The sequence below is a fragment of the Daphnia magna genome, linkage group LG2 (assembly GCF_020631705.1).
Source record: "Daphnia magna isolate NIES linkage group LG2, ASM2063170v1.1, whole genome shotgun sequence".
Classification (NCBI taxonomy): domain Eukaryota; kingdom Metazoa; phylum Arthropoda; class Branchiopoda; order Diplostraca; family Daphniidae; genus Daphnia; species Daphnia magna.
The window spans coordinates 8,112,033-8,133,405 of record NC_059183.1 but is presented as its reverse complement, the minus strand read 5'-3'; the positions used below and the strand labels follow the sequence as shown (position 1 = coordinate 8,133,405).

The 21,373-nt window shown below is 42.5% G+C and overlaps 4 protein-coding genes across 15 annotated transcripts in view; 3 read left to right on the top strand and 1 right to left on the bottom strand.

Moving 5' to 3' along the window:
* Positions 1-3,146, top strand: part of LOC116915612 (irregular chiasm C-roughest protein) — a 66,883-nt gene extending 63,737 nt beyond the window's left edge. For all 7 annotated transcript variants that reach the window (XM_032920722.2, XM_032920725.2, XM_032920724.2 and 4 more), the window contains 6 exons: positions 428-679; positions 757-891; positions 980-1,138; positions 1,219-1,335; positions 1,405-1,707; positions 1,809-3,146. In XM_032920722.2, the coding sequence (XP_032776613.1) occupies positions 428-679; positions 757-891; positions 980-1,138; positions 1,219-1,335; positions 1,405-1,707; positions 1,809-2,113 (1,271 nt within the window). In that variant the 3' untranslated portion in view covers positions 2,114-3,146. The remainder of the gene's footprint in view (positions 1-427; positions 680-756; positions 892-979; positions 1,139-1,218; positions 1,336-1,404; positions 1,708-1,808) is intronic.
* Positions 3,063-4,989, bottom strand: LOC116915646 (mitochondrial genome maintenance exonuclease 1). Of its 3 annotated transcripts, XM_032920786.2 has the most exons (6): positions 4,130-4,989; positions 3,778-3,994; positions 3,605-3,698; positions 3,501-3,539; positions 3,265-3,428; positions 3,063-3,193 (listed from the first exon to the last, which is right to left on the bottom strand). In XM_032920786.2, exons 1-5 carry the CDS (start codon positions 4,896-4,898, stop codon positions 3,273-3,275), a joined length of 1,275 nt encoding a protein of 424 aa, XP_032776677.2. In that variant the 5' UTR covers positions 4,899-4,989; the 3' UTR covers positions 3,063-3,193; positions 3,265-3,272. The 3 variants fall into 3 exon arrangements, with proteins under 3 accessions (XP_032776677.2, XP_032776676.2, XP_032776678.2); XM_032920785.2 differs by having other exon boundaries at positions 3,063-3,428; XM_032920787.2 differs by having other exon boundaries at positions 3,063-3,425; positions 4,130-4,987.
* A 3,233-nt stretch (positions 4,990-8,222) lies between these two features.
* LOC116917467 lies at positions 8,223-11,461 on the top strand. Its single transcript, XM_032922934.2, has 2 exons — positions 8,223-8,298; positions 8,357-11,461. The coding sequence occupies exons 1-2, from the start codon at positions 8,223-8,225 to the stop codon at positions 11,200-11,202; spliced, it is 2,922 nt and encodes a 973-aa protein (XP_032778825.2). The 3' UTR covers positions 11,203-11,461.
* Positions 11,462-12,419: 958 nt separating this feature from the next.
* The window catches only part of LOC116915602, a 39,951-nt gene continuing 30,997 nt past the window's right edge, over positions 12,420-21,373 (top strand). For 2 of the 4 annotated variants that reach the window (XM_045170063.1, XM_045170062.1), the window contains exons 1-12: positions 12,420-13,135; positions 15,223-15,467; positions 15,749-15,798; positions 15,929-15,986; positions 17,702-17,955; positions 18,731-18,961; positions 19,505-19,966; positions 20,278-20,377; positions 20,499-20,677; positions 20,831-20,965; positions 21,048-21,161; positions 21,234-21,332. In XM_045170063.1, the coding sequence (XP_045025998.1) occupies positions 13,104-13,135; positions 15,223-15,467; positions 15,749-15,798; positions 15,929-15,986; positions 17,702-17,955; positions 18,731-18,961; positions 19,505-19,966; positions 20,278-20,377; positions 20,499-20,677; positions 20,831-20,965; positions 21,048-21,161; positions 21,234-21,332 (1,959 nt within the window). In that variant the 5' untranslated portion in view covers positions 12,420-13,103. Of the gene's footprint in view, positions 13,136-15,222; positions 15,468-15,748; positions 15,799-15,928; positions 15,987-17,086; positions 17,124-17,701; positions 17,956-18,730; positions 18,962-19,504; positions 19,967-20,277; positions 20,378-20,498; positions 20,678-20,830; positions 20,966-21,047; positions 21,162-21,233; positions 21,333-21,373 lie in introns of those variants that run through there. The other 2 variants (XM_045170064.1, XM_045170065.1) reach the window with 2 other exon arrangements.

Genomic DNA, 21,373 nt, shown 5'->3' with positions numbered 1-21,373 from the left:
TGTAAAACATAAGCGTGACATACATGAGATTTCTCGCTATAGCACTGTCATGTCATCTGGACTCATATGCATGATTCTGCTACCCCCCTTGGCAGGCCTCACTCTATACTTGACAGTCTTCTTTTTCCTTATTCAACTCTGATGCGCCTCTTTCATATCTTTTTCGAGCATGTCTCACACTCCTCTTACACAGACTGCAAAATAGAAGGGGGATGTGGAGCACGCACAGTCGTGAGCAATTCATGTTTCATGGCCTTTATTGATCTAATACAACTGGGCCAAATAGCTCGGAGGGGTACAAGACCCTTTCATTATTTCCGTACTGCATTTGATTGATTGTAATCCTTCTGGAAAAAAACAAAACAAAAAACTTGAAACAATTTATATAATCATGTTAATGTTTGTTTTTTGTTTGGCCAATTTGCAGACAGTCCCGAAATCCGAAGCCGACCCGCTAACGTAGAAGCCGATATCGGAGGTAACGTGACACTGCGTTGTGACGTGAATGGAAACCCAGAGCCTGAAATCAGCTGGACTTTCGAGGGTTCGAGGCGTGTTCTAAGTACCGGGCCAGCCTATACTTTCTGGATGAATCATGACATGGCCGGCAAATATACGTGCACGGCACGTGTGCCTGGTTTTGCTGAAGTGTCAGCGGACGCTCACGTTTTCTTGAAAGGTGACATTACAATGGTTTTCAATCGTATTGCTATGGAAACATTTTTTAATAATTTTTTTTTGCCCTCCATACTTTAGGTCCCCCAACTGTTAGGAGTAAACGGATCCAATTTGGTCTCGAAGGAGACACGGTGCGCATCGAGTGTGTAGCGTTTGCCATCCCTCGGCCGTCTAAAATAACATGGACACACCGGGGATACGAAATCGATGCCGGTAAGTTTCAGTACCCAACACTCAAAACGCCAAGCAGCACCGAGCAATTATGTTTTTGACTGATGTTTCTATTTTGTTGAACACACAGGTGATCCTTATGTAACGTTTAATAACGATCCGCTTCCGGACGGTGTGCGCAGTACATTAATCATCCGCGAAGCAAACGACAAGTACTTTGGCTCTTACAACTGTTCGGTAGCCAATGATTACGGCATGGACGCAGCCGAAATTATTCTCCGAAAAGAAAGTAAGATGGATGGCAAACGTGATCAATTTTCATGTTTCTTTTTCTAATCGTTTATTTATTTATGATTTTCTAACGCGTAGCTGGGAATTTGCAATTGTTGTTCATCTCTGCCGGAGTCGTGGGTGGAATCGTGTTATTAATTGCTTGCGTGATGGTCATCGTCGTATGCCAAAGAAGATCCAATAAGAAAGTAGAAGGTATGCTAAAGTTTAGACCATCTAATAGACATTAAAAATAACTTAACCTTTTGTTTTCTTTCTTTACAGAAGGAGACAAAGGCGATAGGACGTCGAAACAGTCGGATCAAACGTCCAACAATGATTCCGACTTGAAAGTTGACATCAGAACGGCATCGTCGTTAAGCAATCCACCGGAATCGGAGCAATGGGATGACAGTAGTGAAAGGATTACACCTCGGGCTGTCATCACCAACGGAGATGCTATGTATCGCTATGCTCCCGGAGACTATACCGACGCCCAATGTTTCCCACCACCCAAAGCCGAAGGTCACAACAACAACGGATACGTGCCTTATGTCGATTATGGAAGAGACTACAATCCCGCATTCGGTAAATATATACCCTGGCAATAGAAGAAAGCTTAGGATGACGGTCAAAACTTTTTGATGGTTTTGTAAAACGCCCATTCTTTGTTTTTCTTTTTCGTGCAGCCGGCGTATCGAACAGTCAAGCCTCATTGTATGCCACCAACCCTCACACGGTTATACCAATGACGGGCATTGATCCGCGCTTCTCGGCCGCTTACGGCAATCCCTACTTAAGAAGTTCGACGACGTCGCTACCGCCACCCCACTTGAACGGTGGTTTGGCGACATACGGGTCGGTCAGGAGCGGTCCAGCACCTCAAGTCGCTCCTGCACGGACACCACCTCCATCGGCCGTGTCTCCTCATTCTCAGTATATCGTGTCAAACAAAGCCCAGCTCAAACCGGGTACTTTGGCAACCCACGTTTAACACAGAAATTGCCCATCATATTGTAAACAAATCCTTTTTTTTTTTCCCTCTCCCTTGTTTCAAACCGTTTTTCATTCGCCCTTAATCTTTATATATATATATGCAAGCTAACCAGTTCATTTTTCATTGAAAACCTTGTTAGTTTTGTTTGATTTTGGTTCTTTATTTTTGCTGATGAACCATGTTGTGTGCCGTCGCCAGTCAGCCTCTTGTTTCCTCTTCGACGACTTCCAACGATCTTGATGATGACGCAGATGGCAGAGGCTACTCAAACCAGATTATTTTTTTTTTTTTAATATCATGTACTTTGCCGTGCGTGTCAGGGCGCGAACGTCTATTCACTTTTCTCGGTCGAGAAAAGTTTACAATGCGGGTCAAGGTGTCTAAACGCGGAATGCCGAAAAGAAAAGACAATGGCAAACGTTTTGAGCCGTTGATCTTGTAACGACAGTCAAAACAATTGTTGTCTATGAGCTATAAAGAGAAACTTGAAATTATTTTTCTTCCGAATTTTGAGATTGGTTCGTGACTTGGAAGAATTAAGCTCTTCGTGGTATGTTCCGCAACGCGCTTGGCACATAACACAACCACACAACTTCCTTGCCACTAATGTAAATAAATGAAAGAGGAACTCCGGTCACCTCTTTATCTTGTGTTTTCGATTCTCGACTCGCGAGGTTGTACAAAAATCCTCTTACAAGTTTGTGCTGTAAATATTTTTCATTGAATTCAAGATAATGCTGCCCGTTCATTTCGTCACCATTTCCGACTATTTAATCAGCCCAAGATGCCAAAGTTCCTGTGTTAAGTCGATAATCGATCAATCACAAACGGGCAATGATTTAATATTCTTCATATACCGTAAGAAATTTATAGCCACGGCGAGCAATTTTTGTAACATGTTCTGCTGATTTTTTTGGCTCGATTATCGGAAGAAAAGACTATCAAATGGTGGACACGATTTTTTCATGTATACAGATTGGCCGATTTCGTACTTGTATGAATTGAATACACAATGTGTTGACTTCTGAAACTTTCTGCCTCATCCATAAGTTATTTCCCCTTTCGAGATCAAGTTTGCTACAAAAGATAACGCGTAAATTCAAACAATATACTTCCTAATTTCCAATATAACTTGAAGTGGCTTTTACGGTCAAGTTCATGATTTTTCATCGGATCTTTTGAGCTCATTATATGCTTCCAAACGCTTCAACCACTGATTCCAGTAGTATTCACACTTGTCTCTGTCCAAAGTTAAAACATCGGCAGGTCTACCCGTCGGGTATGCGACGACTAACAACGCGTTTTCTACCTGCTAGAAGGAAACAAATTAGTGGTGAAATTCAAGCAAACACTAGGCACGTATGATGATTGTAGTTTTATATACCTTAAACGGATATTTTTCATCAGCATTCAAAGCACCAATCTAAATGAAGAAAGAGGAATTTTAACTAAATGCACAATAAAAATGTAAACCAACAGAAAACTAACATAGGCCGCAATTTGAACGGGGTCGTCGTACGCATCTTCCAGCGTGGATTTTGTTCTCTGAGACGTTTTCCACTCAATAACTACGACATTATTCCTGAAATAACAGAATTTATGGTCAAATGTTTAACAAATAGAACAGAAAGGGTTTCTTTTCTCCAACGAGAAGTATTTACTTGTACTTGCAGACGCAATCCACGAATCCCTTATACTTTAATTGCTGGTGCACAACGTAACTCTCTAGCACGAGAACATCTTCTAGTGAATTCAAAATCGATTTCATACTTAGCCAGTGCCCAGAAATGCGTGGTTCAACTCGTACTGAATTGTATTCAACTCCTCGAAGGTAAGTCTCAATACTGAGGTGTAGTTCCTTTCCAGTCAGCTTAGCCTCTAAGATGTGATACAATATATGAAATGACAGCATAGATAAACAAGATTGGTAAGACAGATAGACAACTAAAATTACTCCTAAGTAAGGCAGTTGCCATATTTTTCTACCACTACAAGCTATGTTAAAATAATGACCTTTCATAAATTCTTTGAGGCCATCTTCTCCAATTTCAGCAATTTTTCTTTTTCGCCACAAAGCCAGCATCATTTCACTCTTGTCTGACATGGTCTTATTCAAGACTTGTGTTACACTTGGTACATCCACTTTAGCACTTGCTATTGTTATAATGTCTTTAGAAGCTGGAGGTATAAATTCTTTTTTTAGAACCATAGGGAAGGGAAGAACAATATCATCTTTTTGAAAATATGGTGCACTAGGTAGAACATTTTCTGCAAGTGTAATACTTTGAAGGTTTACCCTTTCGTGAGTTGGATCTTGTTTAGCTTGTACTTTATTTGAAGGTTCTTTCAGAACTGTGATGATCTCATTCTGTTTTGTTAGAACATGATTTTTGTGAGCTGTCTTGACATTGTTGTTTGAAAAACTGGTTTTGCTGTGCTTCAACTCAACAGACGATTCATTCCACAGACCAATAGGTAGAAGCGAGTCATCTGATTCAAAGGCTGTTTTCTCTTCTTTGGCAACTGGAGAGTTGTTTTCCTTTAACTTTTTTTTATCTTCTTTAATGATTGGTCCAAATAATGCCAAATTAGTTTTATTCCATTTCAATAATTGCAGTTTCCTCTTGTGGGCTTTTTTATCCACAACTTTGTACAATTTGACGGGAATATCCTCTTCTTTCAGAAACGTAGTTGACGTGAAAATCGATTTCTCGCCATTCAGAATTCTCAGCCAAACAATATTCGAACGGAAAATAACAGTCGCCGTCCTAAAACCATGCATTTTGCAGCCCTTTTAAGTTAGGTGAAGGGCTGTTGTTTACAAATGTGCTTAACATCTGTCTACTGCTAATGGCATGAAAGAGCAGTGAACCTAGTAACTACTAAATTTGTTAAAGGACTGGCCGGCCGGCCTGTCCGCTTCCTCATCCGCAGTCCGCAGTAATGAATAATGATTGCTGGATCCCGGGCCAGCTGGAGGATGTGATTCCACAGATTGAATAAGCACAGAGAAAACATCGAATCTTTACTTTTACGGAGCTCATGTGAAATCAAAAACTCGCTGTCACGAAGGAAATCCGTTAGTCAGGCAAACAAATCGGCATGCGTCATTACGAATATATCCGCCCTAGGAAGTTGAGAAAAACCAGACACTTGCTATACAATATCTACGAGTCTCACTGGATTGCTTGGGGCGCCATGCACGGAAATGGACTTTTAAAGTATAAACAGGGTCTTAGTTCAAATTTCCATAATTCACAACGCAGTTAGAGAACTGAACCAGTAAAGTATCAAGTGCGCTTATGTTTCAGGTTTGATGCCATTCTAAACAGTGAGACTGAGCCTCGTATAATTAATTGCCATGCTTGATATCTAGACAAGAAACCGGCTGACTCAATTATATGGCCTGGTTTTATCGCAATTATTCTACATTTTTTTCTCCTTTTCTGTTTTAACATTTAAGGTTGTTACTTCTCACATGCAATAGTAAATTGTTACTTCTCACTGTTCATTCTCACATGCAATGGTAAATTTGAAATTTTCATTTCCTGGCGGCTCTTTTTGGCAAACAAGGTCAATGAGATCAATTATGAAGTTTAAACGATGGCCATAGACTTAATGAAAAATGTTTGATTCGTTTCGTTTTGGGGAAAAAAAGTACGGGTGCCAATAGTAATAATTATCGCTGAAATTGAAAGAATTTAATGTTCTATTTTTCTGGCAAGCCAAGAAACCACCGAAGCACAACAAAAAGATCTAAATGCTAAAAAAGATATGCAATCCACAATAAATTTCCACTTTGGAATTTACATTCTTATGTCGATTGCAATGTAATAAAATTGTGTTGGCAGACCTATTAAAGAAGAGGGTCCTTTGCACGCCTAACAAAACACTCCATCAGGGGGGGTTATATTTTTTACTGTGTCAATGAAGTCCATTTTCCCGTTGGACTTTACCAACCCCAGCATACCCCCAGCGGTGGCGCAACACATCAGCCGTGCACATTTTCCCGGTGGTATTTTACCTTTTTTAATGAGAAATTGTGAAACGGACGATAGTATAATAATACAAAGGAAACGCATGCGGCACTTGAGAACGTTTTCAAGTCTATTTCTCTTTAGCGGTTGAGATTTCAGCTATAAAATCAAAAACTAGGTTAGAACTTACAAGAAAAACTCGGAAAGTAGTAAATTAAATCGAGCGCTGAATCGTGTGAAGTGTTTGTGGTGTTTCGTACACCAACATTACCGATGCTAAGAGATTTAGAGAATGATAAATAGGTCGAAGATGAGGTAGACTACGCATAGCTTTAAGAATCACGGACGTTTTGCTCAATGGATTTCTCTGCAAAATATTCTTAGCGATTAATAGTAACGGCGGAAATCGTCGTTTTGTCAGTGGCATGCCTTGTAGAAAAATGATGCAGTTTGGTGCAGAAAAAAAAAAAAACTCGACGATATTTAGGGCTATGTTTAGGTTTAGTATTCGTGCGTCCCAGCTAACGGTACGTAGCCAGCCTTGCCGGCAGAGATGCGCGGGAGGGATTTGCTTTAACTACTCTTTGTGTAGTCTACTGACACAGTTTCAAGCGTTTTTTTTTTTTACTGGTTGCTTAGTTCTTCACTGCCTTATGTCAAGATAAAGCTTGGTGATAGCTATTGATTAAAATAAAATTTTAAATGGATCCGGTTCAGAGTGGAAAACGTGGATGTGTACGACACTGCAGTATATTACACAAGCAACCGTTTTGCCAAACCAAAGCTAGCCTAATTTCCAAGGTCCAGTTTAATGGACCCGTATTGTTCTGCCCAGCCTGTTGAACAGAAATGGACCCGTCAAATCAAATGTTGATCGATTGACGTGTTGACTCGTCGTACGGGTATCCTTACGCAATTGTTTTCCCACCGTCTTTAAGAAAAGGGCACGTGGAAGTAAAAAATTCCAGTTTTTTGGAAAAAAATATGCTGGTAATTGCGAGAATTTAGACAGTGTGGAGCCCATATTGTCCCGTTTCCTGTTGGTTGTCAGTCAAAGGTTTTGCGAAGCTATTTTTTGTTGATGTGTTCTTTGTGAGAAGCATTTCACCTGTGGTGCACAGGTATTACATTCACTCTAGAGCGCGACACCCGTGCGAAACAAGAGCTCATCATGGTGGGATATAATGAAGGAGCGACACTATATGCTACTTGGGCTTCGTGGTGTTATTACTACTAGACTCTGTAGAACGTACGTTAAACATAGCCCATTAAACTCCAGGTCTCACAAAGGCCCACTAACCTGCAGTCCTAGAATAAGACTACATGCTCGGCTTGCGGTCGTTCCCGCCATGAATAGAAGAAGCAACAGCAGGCGGAAAAAAAAAGAGAAGACACCTACTTCTCCCCCATTCTTTTTTTTTTTTTTTACCTGATGCAGTTGTTATTGTCGTTGTGCTTTCTTTTTACCTTTTCTTTTCCCGAACGAAAAAGGAGGGGTCTTCCAAAAATGTTCCTCAGTCTTCTTCTTGACGTGTTGCATTGCGGAACTATCAACGAGTGCGCAGAGAAATCGTAAAAAGTTTTGGTTCAGAGACGATAATCGCTTACTTCAATTTTGCCTTGAAATTGCACTGAGGTAAAAATAAAAACAAAAGTCCCATTGGTTTGTTACACAAAGGCAATCCACCGTGAAATGTTCCAGTCCACCGCAACTTGGACGCGATCAAATTGAGTGCCTCCCTCGACTAGACAAGAACCCTGTGATTGTGTTTTTTGTTTTCGATAAGGCCATAATGGATTTTCAAAGTTGAACGATCACCGACAGTTGAAAAACATAACCACTATTGGTGATTCCAAGAAGATTAGCAGTTTTGCCACACTATAATTTTTGGACTGAAATTCTCACAGGTAAATATCAACTTGTATTCTATACTGTACTTTTTCTATAGGTACATTTCCGTAGCCATAAAATGCTTTTCCGAGTTGAACAACCAAAACGAACAGGAGCCATTAGCGAATGACTCGAAAGAATCGTAGTGTCGTCAACGGTTATTTTCCGTACGGCTTACACTGCAGGCCGTTATGATCGTTAAAAAAATAAAAATAAAATTCAAGGTTTGACATTCGTGATGGCGTGTACTATAGTTGCTTATCACGATTACCCTGTATCTTTACGTCGAAGTTCGTGCCTGAAGACGGCTCCCTGTATACATATTTTTCGGATGTACTTTTTTCTCTTTTTTCTATTTTTAAACCATTTTAGGTCTCGTAATGGCAGCAGCTATTACGATGCAAATGTTGTGCTGGGTTTCTATCGTCTTAATAAGTCACGGAAGCAGTTTGAACGTGAATCGTCCTACGAACAGATGGGCCCGCAGTGATGACGCCTCAGACGGTTGGCAGGCCTCCAATGGGCCGTACAATCCGGGGCCTTACCCAATATCTCGGCCGACAGTTACAGAAGTTATCCCTACGGCTTCCACGACTTCCACGGCCTCCACGGTCCCTAAGGCAGACGAAGGATTACATTTTCTTACGGCAGCTTCACCCGAAGGTTTCTACGAAGTTATGGTGGGAAAAAAGAGTCCGATTTCAGGAATGATGGGAGCCGGTGGTAACTATGTTTCAACTGGGTCACCGGATGTGATTATAGGCCGGGTCATGTCGTCAACGGGTGGGATTGAATCAACCACAACCACATCGGGCATAGGTTATTCTCATCCGCCTGGTCTCGTCAGTTCGACAACAACTGTCGTCGAAGACGAAAAGAAGAAAACAGAAGCGGAGAAAGAAGCGGAAGAGCGGACCGAAATCAGGGACGCGCTTGAAATGGAAAGTCGTTCCACTTCAGCTGATATTTTTATTAAGAAGAACGATTACACATTGCCACCTGGTAGCTTTTACTTGCCAGCCGTGTCGAGGAAAGATCATAAATATTACTCTGATTCAGAAAAAGCCATCTATATTCCGCTTCGGCGAAAAGAACCACAGATTCAATCTTTCCCTGTTAGAACTCGTGTTGTTCTGGTGAACAAGAACAAGCCAGTTACACCAGTGGTTTTCAGCCCACCACCTGCATTTTACAATAAAAAAGATGATGACGAGGAAGAAGAGGAAGTAGAAGAGGAACAGGAAGATAGAACCGCAGATGAAGAAGACCAGGACAATGAGGACGATCAGACAGCGAAAGATGATCAATCGACAACCCCTGTCCAATCCCATTCGAGCGCTTTAGACCTAGTAATGACCCTGTACCCTAATTTACCCAAACTGATACCTACTCCTTATTTCAGCACGCAAAACATCAAGAACTTTCTGAAACTTCACGGTAGACCACCTAACATTGGCGCAGAAGTGAGCAGCGGTAGTTCGACTAGCGTTATTCACGAGGTCAAAGTGGTCACCCCTCCGCAAGGTTATTTACCCCAGTTGTTGCCAAAGCCCACAATCAAACCTTCCCTCATCAAAGAGAATGCCCTTCTGACCCAGTCGAGATTACCGAGCAAAGCGAACGCTGGTGCTGTCTCATTCTATCCGTCCAATTGGACGTATCAGCTAACCGCACCGACGACGGGTCCCACGAGAACAACAATTCAATTCGTCCCTTTCACTTCCGAAGATATCAGCCCGTTGAACTTTCTACTCCCGTCAGTAGCGTCTGCCACGGAAAGAGTCACGGCCACAGATCAACCGGATGCGCGTTCGAACTATGTTGTTGGCATTTTGCCTCCTCCTAACGGGGACTTGATTGCCGATGCGAACGTGCATATCACGCAGAAAGAACCCATAAAAATCGTCCCTGCTCCGAAACTAGATTTTTCTTGGAATCAATACCAGCCAGTACCATCTGAAACTGCTCCACAATCAAATGAAGGAGGGGACTTTACCTCGCCTAATGTTCTCCCTAATAACGATAGAAAAGAAAATGACTTGCAACAAGTTCAGAAAGGGCAAGATCCCCAACATGAAACAAGAATCAGTCCGGTCCAACAAGAGCAATCTCCTGGAGAAACCGCCGAAGTAGTTGTCCGAAGTAAAATGGCTACGTCCGAGAACAATTCGGGAAATGATGGGCATTGGTTAGAAAACACAGATTCAGCCGATATCATAACGGGCTTTTTTAGCGGACCAGCCATTTCGTCAACGATAAAACCCATACAAGATGAAAGAGAAATACAAACAACAACGCCGCCGATACCGAGGACAACAATTCCCCCCATTCCCGTAGAACAAATCGCCACAACGACGGTAGTGAGCCGAGATGACGAGATCGCCAGACCGGCAATACCATCGATTCCCGAGCTTCACGGCAATTTCCAGCCGAGTTTTGGGAAGTTTCCTTATAATAATAGGCCACAAGATCATCCTCGTCAACCAGAACTGGCATTCAATGTACCGCTAGTGTCGCAGTCGCCGGCCATACGTGTCGCCAAAAATGATGAGAATAGCAGCAGCATCTTTTCGGCTTCTCTTGGCTTACCCAATCTTGCGGATGACCAGCACGTAGCTGGATCTCAGATTCACGAGACGTCCGTTTACGAAGAAAATATTCCCCGCGTCCGGCCAATCAAACCGCAATCGGCTGCATCAGAAGGCGAAGGCAAGTCATCGACACCGTTTTACAAGGTGGGGAAAATGTCACCTCAAGGAGCCATGTACACTGTTACTCAGGGCCATTCCAAAGTTAAGTTCTTCGGGTACAATGCATTGCACAATGGAGAACTGAAACCGATTGAAGGCAAATATTTCACTAGCCTTCTTAAGAAGCACGAGCAACAGCAGCGCGATTCCGATTGGAAGTTCAGCCCTTATTTACCTGTCAGATTGTCTAGTGGCGGTACTAATCCGGCTTTCAAAATCATTCCTAAGAAATCTATCCCGATTTCAAATGGAAAGAAATCGACTATAAGGCCCGTCTTCTTCGCAAAGAGACCCAGCAGTTCAAATACTGCAAATGGCCCATCTTCTAATGACGGTGAAGATCCGTCCAGCGACGCGTCCTGGCTTCCCAGTATTGCTGTCAGCGAACCTTTCGAGTATCACGCTCATCTTCAGAAAATGGCCCAAGATCAAGGCCGCCTTCCAACAAGCCAATCGCCCCCCACATAATCAAGAAAACTATTGCGGAAAATGTGACGTTTTGTCCCCTTTTGCCCTATTTATTTAGTTTAACCACTGTTCATAATTACCTAGATGACCTGACATCTCCTACATGATCGTATCAGCAGCTTACACTTACACACACACACAAAAAAAACACAAAAAACACACAAAATTACGCTCTAATGTGATTGATCCATGTTATTTATATGTTAATCGTGTGACTTAACAAAACACTATATGAATAAAGGATCTAACAAACTTAAAATGAACACGGAGGCTTAAATCATTCTGTTCGTGTAAGTTTGAGTACGAATTCACAAAGCAGATGGTGCCGTATTAATTAATTATTAATTTTTGACACATATACTGATTGTAGGACATGCTGAGCTTTTCTGGGGGGGTTGGAAAAATAGAGACACCATCTGCTTCTGCATGCATATTATTTTTTTAGGTCAGTTTTATAGTAAAGACCATTTTTTTTTTTTCTTTGTGTCGCGTCAGCTGTTCGGTAACCTCATATTTGCTTATTTCCCGTTATGTGTTTGGTTATCCTTTATTTATATAGCTAGAGTTATTTGCATTGTGTCTGGCTTATTCATCTGACAAACATACCGACTTCCAGGATTTTATGTTTTTTTTTAAATCTTTTTTTCGTTTTTAGTTGAGGATAATAGTGCCCCAGATTTCTTTTTTTAAGAAGCGCATCTTATTTCCTCGGATCCGCTCTATTTTTTGTGAAATTTGTGACAAATCTCAGTATTCTTATGAAGATAATGTTCAGATACTTGAAAATTACAAGTTGGTTTTAAAATCCTATTATTTATTTATTCTTTAAATACCAAGTTAAGTAAATTTTGCATTTTTGCTTAGGAATTCTCCATATGAGATTTGGTTATATTGCGGGAGACGCAACAAGTATGGAAAAATAAAAACTAGAAATGAAATAGAGGCGACTAAGTAGAGACTGACAGATGGGGTAGAAGTTAATAGCAGCTATTGTAGTACCTGTGAAAGGAAAGTTAGCTTGTGCATAAATTACAATTACAAATTCTTGGTTGATATCAATTATGCATGTAATAGGATGTGTCAAGCTAAACTGTCTTCCGCAGGACGCGTCAGCACGCGCGTCGGTAACTAGCGCCATCGTGTGAAATAATTTGGAACTTTGTTAGAGGGTAGCAGCATTTGTGTGCCCCTCCACAGTTGTCGCTTTATAATATTTTTTTCGCATACAACCGATACAACCATCAGTCGCAAGCTCGGGACTGCATCGTCAAAACGGATTGTACGTGATTCTATGGCAATATATGTAGTGACTGCGTTTGAAAAATTAAAGAACGTTTTTTTAAGAAACAGTTTTTTCTAGCCTTGCTTTGCCTTTTCTAGTGGCCTAAGTGTTGTGTCGAGTTTTCTTGTTGACAAGTGTTGGCGGCCATATTGCTGGCTTCCCACTCTATTCTTCAGTAGACGCCCAAAGCATATACAACACAGCAGCGGGGGCGGTGTGCCAACCACTCGTACACCAAAAAAAAAGAAAAAAAGAAGCTCAAGAAAGATCAAGAACAGTTTTGCTTCATCGATTGGATCCACAAGTTGTATAGAACATCGATTCTCTCAGGATTAGAACGCCTTGTTTGGACTTGACTTTGCTTCATCATCTTGTTGTGCCTCAACAGCTTGTGTTGTCTTTTCTCCACTTCTCTAGACATACTCCACATTTGACACTTTGCATATTGGCGAGCTGTATAGATCCCGCGGTGTCATTTGTCATTGCCTTTTGGCAGTGTCCCAGACTTTTTGCTTCTTGTGAAGAATTTGTTTCTACTACGCTACACTTGTCAATGTGTTATTACATGCTATGGGTGCAACCATAGTGCCTTGTGGATGAGTGATATTTCGATGAAAGTATGGATAACACGCTGACCAGTTTGGAAGAGAGGTGAGATTCTTTCATTCATTTTCTTAGTATTCTACTTTTGTTTAGGAACTGTAGATCGTTTTGAGGTGAATCATATGTAAACAGGAAGTAACCAAGAGGCTGAAGAACCCATGAAGAGAAATTGAGCTCTGCGCTTATAGCATCAGGCATTAGATCCACACCCAGCTTTTACGCCCACATACTTCTGATCATGGTGGCAAGAGATTATGAGCCACGATGGTTAGGCTTGTTGGGCTTCAAGGGATTTGAGGCATTCTGATCAGTCTCCTGTTGTGCCAATTGTCTGTTGGTGGGGGCAGGGCTGATTCTAGTACGATGACGTGATCTCAATTCCCGTTTCTCTATCTCTCTCCCCCCCTTCTGTGTGTTCCTACTTGCGTGCTCGACCGACCCCACTCGACACTAACCGTACATTTCGCTGGAGAAGCAACAAGATGAAGGAGGGGGATTGAAATCAAAAGGAAAGAGCGAGGTCCAGCCCTTGTTTTAAGGAAGGCTCGGAACGTGACGGAGCGTTCGTGAAGCAAGTTAAAGCCCAGAGTTGAATTTCCATTAAAATCGACTGCACTGTAGTAGTACGTCCATCGTCATTTAATTTCAAAAAGGGAGTGGAGAGAGATTCAAAACACAGAGAACCCGAACTAATGTCCCTTTGAAATTTCGTTTTCTCCCTCCTGTTGTTAGCTGGCGGAGCTAGTCGTTTTAAGGGTTGAGCAAGTTCCTCATGTGTTGCGTGCCATGATGGATTTTCCTCTTGTTTTCCCCTGACGCAACATACATACGCAGATGGACGGGAAAAAAACCTCTTTATGGCCCGATAATTCCTGTGAAAATCGACCGCTAGTCTTATCCAATCTACCACGCCCGTCACATACACATCTTCTCAATTCTCATCGGTTTTGAGTGGAATACTTATGAGATAGCAGTCAGTATTCCCGACGAATGGACCTGTTTTTACATTTGTGCGTTTTTTCTTTTCTTTTTTGTTTATAAAAGTATGCCAGTAGCGTTGGCCGTTTTGTGTACGCCAAGGCTTCCCTTCTCTGGCTCCTCTTTTTTGTGGTTGCTCCTCTATTTTTCTGGGTATATACCTTCCCGATGGGGAGAGGAGGCAAGAGGATGCTTTATTTTGTTTTAAAAATCTTAAAAGCCCTCCGTGTCCGGTCCAGAACACTGGGAAAATGGGGGGCCCTGGTTAAACAAGAAGAAGAGGAAAAGGGAGAGAGCGAAGAGGGTGGCCACCCTCTCAGGTTTCTCCTTCGAAGAGCTCCAAGGTCTTCTGACATGGCCCGAGAAACAAATGGCGGATTTTCTCTTTTGCTTTTTGTAAACGCGTTGGTTAAAAAGAAAATGTGTAAGAATAAAGGTGGGAGGAGAATTAAAAATGCCACCTGCAATGCACACCACTGCCTTTTCTCTGAAGGACCACACAATGAACCGGTGGCTTGTCGAATCATTTGAAAGAAAAAAATATTTGTCTATGACTTTTTCTTTGGAGGTGCGAACAATCAACGAATGAAAAATTGAACTTTGAATCGAAAAAGAATTTGAGAATTGTTGTTGTTGTGCCCCCCCCCCCATCGTTTTCGATACGAGATTGTTTCGGTGTGATAAAAGTCAGAGGTGGTAGTAACACGATCAACGTTTTGTGATGTCCGGGATCAGAAATAATGAACAAATGCTGTATCCGACGATGGGAAGGGGAAAAGAAAGAACGAGGAAATATCTTAATGCCGAATCATGCACGCTGGTATGATTTTCTTTTTTCTTCTTCGTTTTCATTTATTTATTCAGTGTGTGGGAATGGCACGGTGTATGTATAAATGAGTACATCCGGAAACTCCCGCGGAACCGATAGCGGGTTTGAAGGGGGTTGGCGATGATGTCATTGCTATTAGAACAGCGGCATTTGTTTTATTTTTCCAAGTGGATATATTTTGTTTTTTGTCCCTCTTCTTTTTTTTTTTTTTTAGAGAAAGAAAATGTCGGACATTCAATTTTCATCTGAGATAAATCTGTGACGCAACAATTACGAGATTACCACATCAATAGTTTATTTATACGTGTGTCTTCTTTTTTCTACCCAGGTTGAACGAGCCGAACTGGTCCGGATTCCAAGGAGGTGCGCCACAGCTGCAGTGGTTCACTTCTCCGTCGCAATACGGCACGTCGTCAATCAACGGCGGTCTGATTAGCGGCAGTAGTAACAGTAGTAATATCGCCAGCCATTCTAATCCGCAATCGCGGGTGGTGGTCATCAACCGAGACGATCGGGGATTCGGTTTCGTCGTGGCCGGAGACAATCCCGTCTTTGTCCAAACTGTTCGCGAAGGTAGGAGACAAAATACCGTTTATCATTCCGCCTTTTTCTGCAGGTGTCGTCTCTTGCTGACGGTGCTATCTGTGACACATTTTATCTTTTTGTCTTTCTCGTTGTTTGTTGTTGTTTTTTTTGTTTTTTTATTTTTAAATTTATTACCCTCGTATGGTTTCTGCATTATTCATTTGGTATTTTTTTTTGCATGATAATAGGTAGAAATCGATGTCGTTTTTCGTTGTTGTCATTTTTTTTTGGGTTTCTTTGGTTTCTTTACCCCCTTTTTATGTTCTTAGGCGGAGCCGCTGAGCGAGCTGGCATTTTTAAGGATGATTTTATTATCAAGGTATTTTCAGTTAGACTCGGTTTGATTTTTTTTTTTCATGTTTGAAAAGATGCAAGCGGCTTATTTTTCAGTTATGTCCTGTAAATAATCATTTTCTTCTCCATTACCTATGTATTTTGTGGTTGAATAGGTTAACGGATCGTGGGTGACCCAGTCGAACCACAACGAGGTCGTCGATTTGATTAGAGGTACGTTGTTGTTTTGTTTTTCTCTTTCGTTTTTTTTTCTTCTCATTGGCACACCTTTTCTACGCCCTTACCTTTTCCAGACGGGAAGGGAGGTAAAAAGGGCGGTACTTCAATATGGAATGTTTTCTTTCCCATCCCCCCCCTTATTTTTAGTTGAATTTTAATAAAATAACTTTCCGAGGTATTTTTGAAGTATCGCTGAGAAAGAGAAAAAAAAGATACTTCTAGGGAAAAATAACAATGCAGACCTGCTTGTTGATGGATCTTTTCTTCTTGAGAGGAGGCCACTAAAAGATAGTAACCGACCATAGTCGCCAGGTCCTTTTTTCCCCTCTTCAACCTTGCCAATAATTAGGCAGGCAGAGGCGACCATCGTCGAGAAAAGGAGGGTCAATAGGTTCAAGAAATTGAAATTCCAATGAATCTATTCACAGCTGCTGGTCACATTTGAAAATGATCCGTTAAAAGAAAGTAGGGAACGTTCGGTCAAGTCCCCGTTTGAACATGTTATCTATTTATTTGGTGGCCGACTCTTTATTTTGTTATCGGGAAAAGAAATGGAAGAAGAAAACTGTGTGTACGGCGCCCAGCCACCGCCAGCTGTTTTTCTTTTTCTTCTTCTTTTTTTTTTTTTGGAGGGAAGAAAGAGAGTGCGCCCTATAGCCGATTGTCGAGGGTATTGCTCCTGCGGCCCTCCCGCAGCTGCCCATGGAAGGCATTGCCATTCATCTCTCTGGTGGGAGGAAGATGGGAGTGAGGGACGCTCCTTTGGTGCTTCTGATGCTGTCAATGACGTCGTCTGGTGTAGAAGTCGGGCGGCGACGAGGGCCAGAAATAGAGATGCAGAACTATCGACCCACTTGAGGTTTTGGGAATTTTCTTCCTCGCCACATTTCAAGCACTAAATGAAGAAGAAAGAATATATTTATTATTTTTTCCAATACTGCTGTCCGTCACGTCCGTATGTGGCCAATGAGGATCTCATCCATCTTCATCAGGTCTTCTTAGAATGTAATCTTACGGTCGGAGTGCTGGACAATTCCTGTATTTTCTGGTTCTCTTTTCAAAAATTATGTATTTATTCTAGATAGTATCTCTCCGCCTTTCTACTCTGGCATACGTAATCAATCCGAACGGGTAAGTTTAAGGGCTTTTTTTTTTTGTGCGTAGAGAAGGGAGTCGCGCTTTTTATTTAATGAACACAAGCCCATTTCCCTATTAGAAAAAAAAAAAGTATTGCATGGCTGTTAAGAGCAAATATCCCGAATGGATTTGGATCCATAAATGTCAATGTGTCGCTCGTTTTAGATAGCGGCTGTGAGATACCATTGTGACCGGTTTAATGTGCGTGTGTCTGTGCCTCAGGTCATTAAATGGTACGTTGTGAAAATATCCCTCACCGTTTGTCACTTGCGAAGAAATGCAGAGAATTACTCGTTGGCCAACATCCCAAAACCTTAAAGCGCGCAACGCACACCAGTTAAGAACGCAACATGTTGCAAGCACACGTTGTGTAACGCTCTTCCGTTGTTTTCAGAACTTTTATTCGTTTTTCCCTTTTTTCCTTTCTTTCTTTCTTTCTTCACCGCCTCACTGGTTAACTGTACATTTGCAGCGCATTCCCATGGCTACGCTGCCATCTTGTGTGTTGTCTCAACGATCTAACCAGATTGTGTATGTGTGTGTGTTCTGTTGTTATGATTTCATGGATGAAGCGGGCGGATCGAGTGTGGCTCTCACTGTGATATCGCCTGCCTACGGATCAAGCAACGGGTCCGGCATCCCGTCTCACTACAACTCGCCCTACGCCATGCCTTCACTTCATCCGTCATCGAGTCCGTTGGGCCCTCAGGCACCGCCACCTCCACCGCCACCTCCCATTATGACGACGTCTACAACCCCAACGTCTAGAGGATTGCATCATCAGCCTTCGATGCGCGGAGGAATCACTAGTCCACAGCCTGTCGGGGTATGCGCACATTTTGAAATGGACTTTCTTTTTGTTTTGTTTTTTCTCTTTCTCCCTTTTGTTCCCTTCTTTCCTTTTGTTTTCCTACGTGTTGTCAAGATTGGTACATTCCTCTAGTCCTCTAGTTCTTGGAGTAGTAGTGGGTTGACTTTTCTATAGCGATTAGAGCGACCCGCAGTGACGGGCCACAAAACTTGTTGCTTTTTTTTCCCGACCGGATCGCAGGAATGTGGAAATATTTCTTTTTGTTTTGCGACTTGTTTTCTACCCGATAGGGGCAGTCGTTTGATTGGGCGTGAACGAAAACATTATGTTGCCTTGATATGCCATATTTCTGTAACGCCCAGAATGTGACACGAAAGGCCTTGGTCCACGCCAAACTCCGAACGCGTGTCGGCTTGTCGTCGTCCTTTTGTTATTCAGCTCGTAATACGAGTCTGTTAGACTTAACGTTTTGCAATTGCAAGACACACGGATGGCGTTGTACAAACGCTGTGAAAACCAACCCTAGCATGCAAGCGACAGAAAAAGTTTTGGTAAACATGACAAGAGCATGACAATTCTTGCTATCTTATTGCGGAAGAGAGCCTTCATTGTGATGATGAACACTGGTTTGTTTGTTGAATAACGTTGCTGGTGTGAAAAACGAGGGAGACCTTGTACCGATTGTATCCGCAGCGGATGCCTTGTAGACCGTATACGCCGCCTATGCGATCTTTATGTTTGTTTGCTTGTTTTTTTTTTTGTTTCTGAATTTTTGGTTTGTTGTGCACAGCACGAACAACAGCGAGTCGTCGAGTTGGAGCGTCTCAACACGTTCAAGTTGATGCTGGAGAAGGAAGCGCAGTTTGTGGAGACGAAGCGAGGCGATTTGGCGCGCGGATACAACCCTGCGGTGGCCATCGAGTTGGCCAGCGCCGAAAAGCGCGTCCGTGAGCTGCAACAAAAGTACAACCAGATGGCAAACCGACTCGGTTTGCCTACCTCGGAAAGTCAACCATTACTGGTACTGTATTCCATTTTTTTGTTCTTGTTTTTGTTTACGACTTTTGTGTTCGAGGAAACAATAATTTAAGGTTTGCCTAGCAGCATCGTGACTGTTTTGCCTCCTGAAAAGTTAATTGTTTTGAGAAATTCCTAGGCAGTTTGTTTTAACAATTTGATTATATATATGAACCCCCCTCCCTTTTTTTTTACGCAGTTGTGTTGTTATTTGTTTGGTTTTTACTTTGCTTCCGAATGGTGATTGATCCGCTCCCGTTCTCCTCGCACAGTCGCAGACGATCCGTACATAAACAGTACTTGCTCTTCTTGCGGTTCTTTTCCAGTGTTTTTCCCTAATCCACGCAACCAATCCTCCCCAACAGACTGGCCCGTTTGGGCGTATTCCATGAAATTATTTAATGACCTTATTTTAGTTGATGCACACTAATGACATAATGACTGATGGCGTGTCTTGCTTTGTTTATTTTATTCGTTTTTTTTCCCTTTTTCCTAACAACACAACGACGAAAAACCCCTTTTATTACGATACTCGAAACCCCTCCAGTTGTCGTCTGCCCAGCGCTCTCCGTCGCCGGCCCACCGACCCCAATCAGCTCATTATCCAGTAGGAGTTTCAGTGGGACGTTCTGGCAGTAGTGGCAGTGGAAGTAGGATATCCCAGCGACCACCTGGTGCCGTCGAAGGTGGTGGTTGGGACAATTTGGGATGCGACGTTCCACCGCCATTGCCGGCCCGTAACCGCTCACTGGTTTCGCACAATTCGTCTCCGTTGATTCTGTCCAGCCCTGCCCCAACGCCCTGCGAAACACCTTCGTCACCGCCACCCCCGCTTCCGCCCCGTAACCCTTCCACTGCCTCGTCTTCCTCTTGTTCTTCCTCCTCTTCGTCGTCCTCCTCCGCAACAGCCATGCCGGACCTAGTCCCATCGGTAAACGGAGCCAGTAATCAGGAACAACATCGAATTCTGCTGCGTGATTCGCCTACTAACCAACCTCCTTCGTCCAGCGTAAGTCGATCCTTTCTCCTGACTCAACCTTCCTCAAGCTTCCATCTTCTTCCAGTTTACAACTTTGGGCAATTATTTCGAAATTAAATATTTAAAAAGAAAAGAAAACAAAAAAACTGGGTGGTTTCTATTGATTGGTTTTTGAACGAGCCTTGCTCTGCTTGCTCACCAACGTGCATGACTAATTCAACGCCATGGCCTTGTTTCTTTTTTTTTTTTCTATCTTGATCGTTTTTTGTTTTGTTTTGTTTTTGTTTTTGGAGCACACGAGTCGTGCTATTGGATATTTATCTTTGTCGATCTGTTTGCAGGCCGGCCGACCGAGTACAAGCCCGCTGCCTTCACATCACCGCACAAAGTCAAGCCCGTTTCCTTTCCCGGTCCAGCCTGTTGCCGCCAGCGTACCAGACAGTAAAAGCATAAATTAAACCAAGGAGGTTCTGAAGCGAATACCAATTTAACCACTTCTTTCTCTTTTTTCCGTTTTTCTTTTCTTTCTTTTCCTTTTTTATTTTGTGACTGCTGAATTCAGCTCGCCGTTTTAGTTCATCCGATTCCATTAGCGAGTTGGATTTATCGACCAGACGTGGTGGCGGTGGTGTCAGTGGCAAAGACACGGACTCTCCCACGCACGGCACTCCTCCCGGCACACCTCCGCCGCCTTACAGACGACCCGTCAGTCCTTTGGCCGAAGATGGGAATGGCAGCGAGGTAATTTGTTACCCAGAAGCACCAGCTCAACGTTGGCCGCTGTAGTCTGTCTCTCTTAATGCTGTGCCATCTGCCAACTGTTTATTGTGTTTTGTTTTTTATTTTATTTTATTTTATTTTTATTTTCTTTCTATTTTCTTTCTTTCGCTCAAGACGGCGGCGACAAGCTCGTTCCCAGCTGTTCATCAAGCGACCTCGCCTTCCGGAGTCGTTTATGCCGGACAAGAAACCCAGTTGAATATTATTACTATGGAAGAAGATGAATTTTCTGATCACGAATCCGTCAAGGTTCGCAGTCGATATCCCTATCAATGTTTTGTGTGTTACGTGCAAAAATTAATCGTTTGATATCCTTTGTTGCCGTCTTCAGGGACAGATCGACGATCACGGAGTGTTCAAAACCTTGGCCAAACTGTGGCAGCACAATGCACACTTGGCCGTTTTCATGAATTTTGTCATGCTTAACTGCGACCCCGCCAGCTTGGTATGATACTTTGAAATAGGTGACGTCATCGTTAACGTGAAATTGAATTTTGTGTTTTGATTGCGGACGCAGTTCTTCCATTTGATAACGGACGTGTACAAAGAGGGCACTGCCAAGGACATGAAGAAGTGGGCTTATGAGATTCACTCAACTTACCTCGTTCCTAATGCGGTACGATTCCCGTTTTATGGTTTCATTCTTTGATGTGTAAT